The sequence below is a fragment of the Ahaetulla prasina genome, chromosome 18 (genome assembly GCF_028640845.1).
Source record: "Ahaetulla prasina isolate Xishuangbanna chromosome 18, ASM2864084v1, whole genome shotgun sequence".
Lineage (NCBI taxonomy): Eukaryota > Metazoa > Chordata > Lepidosauria > Squamata > Colubridae > Ahaetulla > Ahaetulla prasina.
In genome coordinates, this window is record NC_080556.1 from 5,242,223 (window position 1) to 5,254,310 (window position 12,088).

Sequence of the window (12,088 nt, forward strand, 5' to 3'; positions counted from 1 at the left end):
GCTTTGTAAACCGCTTTCGCCTTCTAATGAAACAATCGAGCAATGCCGTTCAGAGGGCCTGTGTAATGCTGGTTGAGTCTGCTCAAGGAACAGTTTCCCCATCGATTTCACTTGGCGGGGCAGGGGGGGGGCGCAACAGATAAAAATCTGTCGATAAGCCGGAGTTTTTAGACTTCCCTGCCTTCATGAGGACTAGCAACCAGAAGGAAGTAGGTAGAACAACACAGGATCGCGAGGTAGCTGGTCACAACTTTGCTGGGTGGACTGGGCTGTCTTCAGTGTGACATTTCTAATTGTCAAAAAAGGGAGAGGTAACATACCTCTTATGTGCTAAAAGTTTGTGCTATGTTTTCGGCCCCCTTTAGAATTTCCGGCTAAAATGGAAATTTTTTCCTTCACGGAACCAAATTCCTGAATTGGTCAAAAGAACGCTTGTTTGGTATCATCCAGAGAGGAAAAAAAATGTGGAAATTAGCAAACTAGAAGAATCAAGAATCAGAATAGAAGACCTTGGAGGTCTTCTAGTTCAACCCCCTGCTCAAGCAAGAGAGCCTATACCGTTTCACACAAGTGACTGTCCAGTCTCTTCTTAAAAACCTCCGTTGTTGGAGCACCCACAACTTCTGGTGGCAAGCTGTTCCACTGGTTCATTGTCCTCCCTGTTAGGAAGTTTCTCCTTCATTCCAGGTTGCTTCTCTCCTTGGTGAGTTTCCATCCATTGCTTCTTGTCTGGCCTTCTGGTGCTTTGGAAGATAATATAATATAATATAACAACAGAGTTGGAAGGGGCCTTGGAGGTCTTCTAGTCCAACCCCCTGCCCAGGCAGGAAACCCTACACCATCTCAGTCAGATGGTTATCCAACATTTTCTTAAAAATTTCCAGTATTGGAGCATTCACAACTTCTGCAGGCAAGTCGTTCCACTTATTAATTGTTCTAACTGTCAGGAAATTTCTCCTTAGTTCTAAGTTGCTTCTTTCCTTGATCAGTTTCCACCCATTGCTTCTTGTCCTGCCCTCAGGTGCTTTGGAGGATAGTTTGACTCCCTCTTCTTTGGGGCAGCCCCTGAGATATTGGAACACTGCTATCATGTCTCCCCTAGTCCTTCTTTTTATTTGTTCCATTATATTTCTCCATCTTTTCTTTTTTATCTCCAGACAGAAATATTGAGTATAAACTGCCCAGAGTCATTTAGGTGGGATGGATGGTCTATAAATGATGTGACGATAGATGATAGATAGATGGATAGATAGATAGATAGATAGATAGATAGATAGATAGATAGATAGATAGATAGATAGATAGATAGATAGATAGATAGATAGATAGATAGATAGATAGATAAGTTGACACCCCCCCTTTCTTTGGGGCAGCCCCCTCAAATCTGGCGGCGTACTGCTATCATGTCACCCCGTAGAGAGGGTCTTTATCGCTTCTCTAAATTTCTTGGGGGAAAATCCTCTTATTATAGTCTTTTTTGTGTCTTGGAGGGCGAACAAGAACGAAATTCTCGGTGTCCTTTGAACTCATTCTTGGAATGACGTAAGGAAGGCGATGAGTCAAAATCTGGGCAGGGTAACCAGCTCCGCAGGTTCTAGAAGTCTGGCCAAACGTTGTACGAGAAAGGACATCCTCTCCAACCAGTCTCCAGTTCTAACAGTTGGTCGAAGTTTCCAAGGTACCAATAGCTGCTTCACCTCTTGTAATTTTTAATAAATGGAGCCGGGGTTGTTTTTACTTTGTTCAGCTATTTTATCACCCTGTGGGTGACTTTTAAGAATAATTTTCTAGGAAAAGCCCCACGTGCCTGCGTAGATTGTCACCGATTGCCGTATTTTCCGGAGTATAAGACGTACCTTAGTTTTTGAGGAGGAAAATAAGAAAAAAGCTGATTGGCAGGAGGGATCGGCCTCCCAGAATACTCCCAATCAGCTGTTCCCAGAGGTGAATTTTAGCAACAGGTTCCTTGGTTGTGAGCTCTGTGCCTTGCTTTTTTTTCTGCCTCTGAAAGCCTCCGAAACAGCTTCAGAAAAAAAGCCTCTGAAGCTCTGTTTGGGGGCTTCTTTTCTGAAGCTCTGTTTGGGGGCTTCTTTTCTGATGCTCTGTTTGGGGGCTTCTTTTCTGATGCTCTGTTGGGAGGCTCTGTTTGGGAGTTTCTTTTCTGAAGCTCTCTTTGGGGGCTTCTTTTCTGATGCTCTGTTTAGAGGCTCTGTTTGGGAGTTTCTTTTCCGAAGCTCTGTTTGGGGGCTTCTTTTCTGATGCTCTGTTTGGGGGCTTCTTTTCGGAAGCTCTGTTTGGGGGCTTCTTTTCTGATGCTCTGTTTGGGGGCTTCTTTTCTGAAGCTCTGTTTGGGGGCTTCTTTTCTGAAGCTCTGTTTGGGGGCTTCTTTTCCGAAGCTCTGTTTGGGGGCTTCTTTTCCAAGGCTCTGTTTGGGGGCTTCTTTTCCGAAGCTCTGTTTGGGGGCTTCTTTTCTGAGGCTCTGTTTGGGGGCTTCGTTTCTGAAGCTTCATTTCTGATGCTTTTTTCAGCCTCTGAAACCTCCATTTGAGAAGCTGGGTGGGGCTACATTTAGAGTATAAGACGCATTCAGATTTTCACCCTCTTTTTTTGCGGAAAAAGGTACGTCTTATACTCCGAAAAATACGGTAACACTCGGCTACCTAGGAATTTGGCAAAGCGTGCTGCGGCTTTTGCAAACTTTTGCAAACTTTCCAATTGATTGCATCCAATCTGGTCCTTCGGTCATTAAGGAAGGAAGAAGAGCAGCTGTGGGATCCCAGAGGGATTACTTGTGCGACAACTTTTGCTAAAAAATTGAAAGATTTGGGGAAGAGGTTGGTTTCCTGCTTTTTTAAGATTCAGAATTGGGCGGGGGGGAGCCGTTGAATGAAGCTTCTGGGCTGTGCCTTCCTCCTGGGCCCTGACGCTAAAGACCCTCATTTATATTCCAAATTAAATTTATATAGCCAATCGGTTTATATTCTTTCCTCTAATTAATTCCCTCGCCCTAGAGTTTTTGCAATGCGCGATGACGGTGGCTTATCAAAGGAGGGTTTTCTCTGTGTGAATTTTGAAGCTGCGGCATGGATGTTCCCCATTGTGGAGTGAAAAGCTTTCCGTGATTGTGCGGTCAAAAAAGGCTCAGATGTGAATCTGGAGGGGGGGAGAGATGAAGGGTGCGTGTCCACCTCATCCATGGGGATGTAAGCCTTGGTAGTGTGAAGAGGGACTCTGAGAATGCGCAGAAGGCAACTGAGGAAGGAAACAAAGGTGGGAGGAAGGGGAGCAGGAATTCCAGCATGTGAGAAATGCTTGAGAACGCTCCAGTCTGGAAGTAACAGTAACAAGAGTTGGAAGAGGCCTTGGAGGTCGTCTAGTCCAACCCCCTGCTCACGCAGGGGATCTGTACTAGGGATTTGAACTGCCGAACTGCCGACCTTTCTGATCGACAAGCTCAGAGTCTTAGCCACTTGAGCCACCTCATCAGGCTAGCCTGGCCTCACACGCACGGAGCGAAGAAGAGGGATCCCTGCGCAAATAGTGTGCTACACCAACACAGCTGGCCTTGTGCCGTGCCTAGCAGAGATCTCCCAACCACAATTTTGCCGCGCCTGGTTGTCTGAACCAACCCAAACCAGAGGTGGGGCGGGCTTGGAGAAGCCGGACCGGTAACCCAACGCGTGTCTCAATCCTTGGAAATATTAGCTTGATATAGACTTGAGCTTATAACGCACGTTCGGGAAAAGCTGCCAGGTTTGTTTTTAATTGACAAGCCATTCAAAAGCCATTCTTTGCCTTTACAATCCCGATTAATGGCCCGCTTTGATTGCCTTGCCTCTTTAATCAGCTTAACTATTAAAGTATTAAGAAATCTTTACCCCTGCTCGCACGCAGCTCGGCGGAGTAGCAGCGCTGGAGAATGTCAGCCCGATGGGCGGGTTTCACTGTTGGGGGAGAAGCACGGAGGCAGGAGCGGTGGGCTCCTTTGTGAAAACTCGGTTGGAATGATTTTCCCATTTTCGTCGCCAGTTCCACTGGTTCTTGGGACTATTAAAAAGAGAAAAAGATCGATGCGAACGGCCTAATTTATACATTTGCACGTTATGATGCGATGCAAAGCGCGTTATCTTTTCATTTCTCCGTATACTATCTTCCTGAAACTGACTAGTGGCAAGCGAGACACTAGCCCAGTGATGGCGAACAATTCCAATTCCATCCCTGCGCTGAGCCGGGGCAGCCGTTCTGCCAAGCGAGTCCATCTCTTCGAAGGAGGCGCGAGAGAAATATAGGCTTAGCCAGGATAAAAACATCAGCAGTTCAATCTTGAAAAGAGACAGATCAATTCTCAGGCCCGTAAAGGCAGATAAATGCCAGCCCAGCAGCCAAGAGAGAAAACGTTCTTCCGAGCATCTTACAAATTTGTGGCAGCAGAGAAAAATCGTTCCATAAATCATCCTTTCTGGTTGATAAGGACATGATCGAACAAGCCGGGCGGGTGGGGAGGTGACCCATCACGCTAACCCCCATTCTTTACCACGGGCTCCAGTTTTTCTTCTTTCCTAAACGAGGAGGAGATTAGATCCGTTTTTAGACGGCGCGAGATGGATAAGACGTTTAGGTCGGGTTTCAAAAATAAACCATTCTTGTCCCCAAATAAGACCGTCGCAGCTGGCTGGTTAAATTCCAGTTTTGGAGAAAGATTCATCAGGCCAGTAAACAGCCAGCGGCTCAGTTGAATGATTTTTGGCTAGCTGGAAGGAATGAAGGTTATTTTTAAATTTTTCCCGCTGGTATTGACAAAACACAGACGTTTGTAGAAAGGTGGGATTCAACCAGTTCAGACCGGTTCGCCGGAACCGGTAGCGGAAATCGCAAGTGGCCTCGCCCGCCCGCCCCGGCTCTATGCCATTCTATTTAGGCACATTTTTGAAGCTGGGTGAATGCGCGGTAGGCGTGCACGCCAGAAAAAACGCATACACAGAAGGCCGGGCGCATACGCAAATGCGCACACTCACATTTGCCAGCCTGTAGGCTGAATACCACCCCTGGCCATCTGCAGTACAGTCTTTGTCAACCCTGGCAACTTTTAAGAGGTGAGGATTTCAGCTCCCAGAATTCCCCAGCCAGCTTTCCTGGCTGGGGAATTCTGGGAATTGAAGTCCACAGCTCTTAAAAGTTGCCGAGATTGAGAAATACTGACCTACTTCCAGAATTGGGGGAGTGGGAATAAAGGTTTAATATTTCACTCACCTGTCCCAATTCAACTGAAGATCCCAAGATGTTTTACAGGTGAGTACCTGTTGGACCAGGAAATGTTATCTTCTCCCCAGCATTACGATTTATATTGACTGTTTCCTAATACGATTTGATTGCTTATTTGCACCCTACGACTATCATTAAGCGGTGTACCTTATGATTCTTGGTGGACGTACTTTTTTTTTATGTACACTGAGAGCATCTACCCCAAGACAAATTCCTTGTCACAGTTGGCCACTAAAGAATTCTATTCTATTCATTCGTCCAGTTGCTGACTTTGGAGAAGTTGATGGCGAACCTATCACCTACCACAGGTGGCGCGCAGAGCCATGTTTGTGGGCACGTGAGCATTGCCCTAGCTCAGCTCCAGCATGCATGTGCGTGCCTGCCAGCTGATTTTTGGGCGGATGTCCAGGTTTCCTTGCCATAGCTTCATAAAGATATACTGCATATTGATGTATTTATAATCAAATAGTAACTTCTTAATTACCTAATAATTGTATGTTTTTCTGGGAAAGGGTGGCGTAGGAGAACCCCAAACTTCTCCAAAGTCAACACCTGGTGTTTGATGGGAGTTAAAAGTTTCGTCACGGGGTGTAAGCTGTTCCGAGTCAAAGCTGCCTTATGCAAATTGACCGAAGCAGATTTTGTCAATGCTATTCCAAGCAAAGCTGCCTTTTGTAATTGACTGATGGGGGATTGTAGTCAATGCCGGTGGCGTTCAAAGGTAAATAGCAAAACTATTTGTCCCCGTTACGGGAGCTGCTGAAGTTCAAAAAAACGGGGATCGTTCAATCCCTCTCATTTCGTTCTCTTGTATGTTTGTCTTTTGTAAGGACGACCCCTAAAGTCTTACCTGATTTGGTTCTATTTTTTTGTTGGCCTTCCAAGCAAGGTTAACTTAATTTTGACCTACGTCTCTGCAGAAAAGCGGGTGAGCTGAAAAGCAGGCCTAGGCTCTGCTTAGCTTGAGTTTCCCTCTGTTCTGACCTAGGCTTCTCAAGAGCATGAAGCAGACTCCTTGTCCCAACAAAAAACCCTTTTTATTAAATTACACTCATTCACATCCAGCAAAGTCTTTCAAGGGAGAATTTACAGTCGCAGACCTTATCTGGCTTGGAGAGCTGCCAGGCCGAGAGTCACGAACCAATTAAGCGAACTAACTGTCTCCTGGAACCTCCCCTCCCCTTCGGGAGTCCTTCGGGAGAAGGGCGGTATACAAATTAAAATATTATTATTATTATTATTTTGCTCCTCTTTATTCCCTATGGAAGGGGCCATTCACCATCCACCTGTGGCCTTACTCCTGAGTCGACCCTTGCTCCTTAGCTGTTCCCTTCTCCCGGCAGCTCTGCTCATGCGCACACTGGGAACGGGCTCCAGCTGCTCTTCTGCCCCACTGATGTCAGACGGCTCTTGCCCCCCTCTCTGCCTCCGACGCAGAGCCTTCCCCAGACTCCAGGACTGGCCCATGTTCCTCCCCAACCTCCTCACTGTCCGAGTCTGTCACCCGCTTGGCAACACCCTCTTGCAAAAAAATCAGTCCTTCTTCCAGATGTGGGCAGTTGACTCCTAGAACAGAGATGTTCGTCTATTTAAACCGACATGTCGCGATCGGATGAAAGTCATATCAGAGCTAGTGGCCCTCTGATCCTAGGATTGAGGGGGTTTTTTAACAAAAAAATCCAAGCCAACGGGTTGCATCAAGCAGTGTTTTCTTATTCTCTATTTGTATGCCTTTTCTTATTCTATTCTAGTTGTATGCCTCTTAATTTGATACGCCAAATAACAGGAAGCCTTGCAAAGCCCTCGGCTTTCACAAGCCACAAAGCTTTGATGTGTCTGTGATATGAGAGAAGAAATAGTGTATTTTCTATCCATTTTTCACTCTCCTTTAATAAGTTCGCCTCGGTGCCTGATGCAATAAATTCCCAGGAATAAAACAACTAAGCTCGGTTTGGGGTTGAAATCGACGGAGGCGAAAAGCTTTCATTCCTTCCTTCTCTCTCTGTGCTCCGCAAGCTGTCTTTAGTTATTTTTTTTTTATGATTTTTTTTTTATTTCAGAGATGAAAAAGATACTTCATTTTCTAAAGATGGGAGAGGAAAGGACGTTCAATTATCACTTGAAGGAGGCGCATCTTTTTCCCCCCAATTTGGGCTGATCAAAAAGCCAATTTGTTCCTGTGTTACTTCATCGGATTCCTTTTCGCTTTATTTTAATTTTTTATTTTTTTTTTAGCCGCTCGCCCTCCTCCCTTTTAATTTGATCAAAATTGCCTTTTATGTTTGCGCTGGAGTTTTCTCCCAATTGTGCATGCCAAATTAGAACTTAATACGGCCTCGCGAATGGCTTCATAAAAGTTTATTATCGTTCTCGGAGTTTATCAGACGTAACTCATTTTACGTCCCTTCGTTTTGGTTGCTAAGGTGGGGGGGGCGGGGCGGGAGATCCTGGTTTCGCGAACCTTGGCTTGTGGCTGTCTGCAAAACCTCTGCTTGTCCCAACTAACCAGGGTTTTTCAGCCCTCTCAAAATTGCTTTTCATAAAACTTCGGCCTAAAGCTACTGATCCCAGCCGGGAAATTTTGTCTCCTGGGGAAGTTCCTAAGATTGATTCATACAAAATTTGTAAAAAGTAGATTTTTTTTTTTTTGTCTTATGTTTGCGTGTCCGGGCTGTGTGTGGATGGAAGTGCAAAAAGCTATTTAACAGATAAACAAGAGTTGGAAGGGACCTTGTAGGTCATCTGTATTTATTTATTTATTCTGTTATATTATAGAATAGAATTTTATTTTTATTGGCCAAGTGTGATTGGACACACAAGGAATTTGTCTTGGTGCATATGCTCTCAGTGTACATAAAAGAAAAGATACGTTCATCACGGTACAACATTTACAACACAATTGATGGTCAATATATCAATATAAATCATAAGGATTGCCAGCAACAAGTTATAGTCATACAGTCATAAGTGGAAAGAGATTGGTGATGGGAACTATGAGAAGATTAATAGTAGTGCAGATTCAGTAAATAGTCTGACAGTGTTGAGGGAATTATTTGTTTAGCAGAGTGATGGCCTTCGGGAAAAAACTGTTCTTGTGTCTAGTTGTTCTGGTGTGCAGTGCTCTATAGCGTCGTTTTGAGGGTAGGAGTTGAAACAGTTTATGTCCAGGATGCGAGGGATCTGCAAATATTTTCACGGCCCTCTTCTTGATTCGTGCAGTATACAGGTCCTCAACGGAAGGCAGGTTGGTAGCAATTATGTGGTGTATATTGGCAGTGGTGACCCAACAAGAATCTATCTGCTGAACAAAACTCAGCATCGGCATCAGGAAGGGCATCCAGCCAGTAAACACTCTGCTAGCTCCATTCAGTTGCCCGGACTCAAGGGATTATTATGGGGCCGTTAAACGATGATGACGATGGGAGATGGTGACCCTTGGAAAGCTGCATGCAACGAAATTTCACTTTAAGGCAATTAAGTTATTGTTCTATTCTATCTCCAACCTCGATTCTTTTCATCCCGGGCCTGGCATTGGCTGCGTTTTGAACCCACCAACAAGGTTCCTGGTTGCTTAGCAACTGCGCACACCTGTCAACAGGTGCAGAAATGTGCTGTAACTCTTTGGGCGGTGACAATTTTTCCCCCAGCCTGCCCAAATTGCAGCATTTCCATTAAAGGGTAGCCCTTAATGTACGGCTGTTGTTTTTTTTAATTTTTGAGCCTAAAACTTACATTGCTAAGCGGGACATTCGCTACACGAGTTTCGCCCCATTTTACGATTTTCCTGCCACGTCGGTTACAAGTGAATCCACGGCCATTCTTACATTAGGAACGCAGTTGTTAAGTGAATCTCCCTTCCCGGCGGACTTTGATGGACAGGAGGTCGCAAAAGGGGACCGTCACGAACGTAAATCGGTTATCAAAGGATCCAAGCGTAAAATCACGTGACAATAACGGGGGAATGCGGCACTGGTCGTCTGTCTGAAACACGGTCGTGTCACTTTTTTCCAGGGCTGTTGTAACTTTGAACAGTCACTCAGTGAACCGTTGTAAGTCGAGAACGGTCTGTATGCCCAAGGCCAGGCAAGGCAAGGCACGTCCTCACCGCTCTGCCTCTGTGTTGCTATTCAGCGGTCCGGAGGGAGTAAAATTACAGTGGGGAAACTCTCGAATATTGGATATGTATATTGAATTCCTTTTCTTTTCGTTTCTTCGTAGGCTTTGCTCCATCTCGGACATGGCGGTGCCCTGCGTCTTCCTTCTAACCGTGCTGGGAGCAGAAGTCACCAGCAAATCTACTGACAGCTTGGTAGGTATGGCTTGCGGCTGCTGGCTGAAATCTAAAATAAAAAGGAAGAGATTAAAAATCAAAGGGAGAGGCTCAGATTTAGCCACCGAACCTCGTGACCTGGACAAAGGGATTTTATAAGTAGCATAAGCACTGCCGGCTTATTGGCTTGTGAGTTCATTGACGGCCCTGCTCCCGGGGTATGTTATGGCTCTTAACAAGCCACTTGTTGTGACCCAGGCCCAAGTAGGTAGTAATAAACTCAGTCCGTGGAAAAACAAACTTTATTCGTACAGCTGGGAGTTAATTCATTCCCAGCGTCGTTCAACTCAAAGTAAAACAAATGCCTCCCAAACACAAATTCCTCCGTTATCTCACAAACCTTAGTCCAATTCGGCAAACCGCCAAAGGCCCTTCCTGGCAAACTTCCAGAAGACACAAAAACAAAGAGGTATATGAAGCAGAGGACGAAGCAGAAGACACAGCTGCAACGTTGTTTTCCGGCAAAACTGAAACGCCGTTGCTGGTCTGTTTTAAGCCTTATGGGAGGGGCCAATCATCTCTTGGCCTTACTCCTGAGTCGTCCTTTTTGCTTGAGCTGCTCTTCCCTTCTGGCAGCTCTTCTCATGCGTGCATTAGGAACAGGCTCCTCCTGTTCCTCTGCCTCTCTGCTGTCCGCCTCTGGAGGTTCTGGAGGCCGCACCTCACTTCCCAATGGCCCCGGCCCCACCTCAGCCTCATCGCTGTCCAACTCCGTTGCCAGCTCCGTAGGCTGCTGACGGACCACACCACCACTTTAGGTTCATTGTTTCCTTATTCTGAGGCTGCTACGAGGGAGGTTCAGCTCGGGAAGCCATCTGTTCATCCAGCGAGTATCCCTGATGTGGCTCTGGAAGACGGCAGCGTCTTAATCCTGATTTCCAGTTGTGATTACCGATCGCCCCAAAGGATATTAGTCGGTAGATCGGATCAGCCTGGATTTGTGAATGAGAAGGCTGTTTTTTTTAAAAAGCAAACAAACAAACAAAAAACTAAAACCCACAACCCTCTCCCCCCGTTTTCTGTAGAAAACCTCTGCCGCCTCTATGTGAATAAAAGAGGAATTTGTTTCCCGATTGTAAAGTAAAAATATATTCTGTTGATCCACCAGACAACTCGGCTCCTTGTTTCAGAAGGATTTCCATACCAGATTTTTCAAGGCTTCTCACAATGGTAGAGTGAAAAAAGTAAGGTTCTACATTTAGGCCAAAAAAACAAAATGCACAGGTACCGGATATGTGGTACCTTGCTCAATAGTAGTAACTTTTTTGTTTTTGTTTACATTTATACCCCGCCCTTCTCCGAAGACTCAGGGCGGCTTACAATGTATAAGGCAATAGTCTCATTCTATTTGTATATTTTTTTACAAAGTCAACTTATTGCCCCCTCAACAATCTGGGTCCTCATTTTACCTACCTTATAAAGGGTAGAAGGCTGAGTCAACCTTGGGCCGGGCTCGAACCTGCAGTAATTGCAGGCTCTGTGTTTTTAATAACAGGCTTCTCTATTGCCTGAGCTATCCCGGCCCCTGTGAGAGGAATCTTGGAGTCCTAGTGGACAACCATTTAGATATGAGCCTGCAGTATGCAGCAGCTGCCAAAAAAGCCAACACAATTCTGGGCTGCATAAACAGAGGGATAGAATCAAGATCACGTGAAGTGTTAATACCACTTTATAATGCCTTGGTAAGGCCACACTTGGAATATTGCATTAGTTTTGGTCACCACGATGTAAAAAGGATGTTGAGACTCTAGAAAGAGTGCAGAGAAGAGCAACAAAGACGATTAGGGGACTGGAGGCTAAAACATATGAAGAACAGTTGCAGGAACCGGGTATGTCTAGTTTAATGAAAAGAAGGACTAGGGGAGACAGGATAGCAGTGTTCCAATATCTCAGGGGCTGCCACAAAGAAGAGGGAGTCAAACTATTCTCCAAAGCACCTGAGGGAAGAACAAGAAGCAATGGGTGGAAACTAATCAAGGAGAGAAGCAACTTAGAACTAAGGAGAAATTTCCTGACAATTATAACAATTAATCAGTGGAACGACTTGCCTGCAGAAGTTGTGAATGCTCCAACACTGGAAATGTTTAAGAAAATGTTGGATAGTCATTTGTCTGAAATGGTGTAGGGTTTCCTGCCTGGGCAGGGGGTTGGACTAGAAGACCTCCAAAGTCCCTTCCAACTCTGATATTATTATTATTAGTGCCTAATCAGTGGTGGGATTCACAAATTGTTACCAACGGTTCGCTGCGCGCACGCTCGCTTTGCACGGGTGCCTTTTGTGCATGCATCTGGCCTTCTGCACATGCGCTTTGCTCACGGCATGCGCCTTTTGCGCATGCGCCCGGCTCAAAAACGTGGCTAAATAGGACGGCATAATGCCGAGGCAGACGGGTAGACAGGCCCACCCACAATTGCCGCTACCGGTTCGTCTGAACCGGTACGAACCCAGCTAAATACCACTTCTGTGTCTAATGTAACGTAATCTAATTAAGCAAT

The 12,088-nt window shown here is 45.6% G+C and overlaps 1 protein-coding gene across 1 annotated transcript in view; it reads left to right on the forward strand.

The window, feature by feature from the left end:
• Window positions 1–12,088, forward strand: part of C18H1orf159 (chromosome 18 C1orf159 homolog) — a 29,736-nt gene that overhangs the window by 2,500 nt on the left and 15,148 nt on the right. Inside the window, exon 2 of the mRNA XM_058161018.1 lies at window positions 9,481–9,571. Coding sequence (XP_058017001.1) covers window positions 9,500–9,571 — 72 coding nt within the window. The 5' untranslated portion in view covers window positions 9,481–9,499. The remainder of the gene's footprint in view (window positions 1–9,480; window positions 9,572–12,088) is intronic.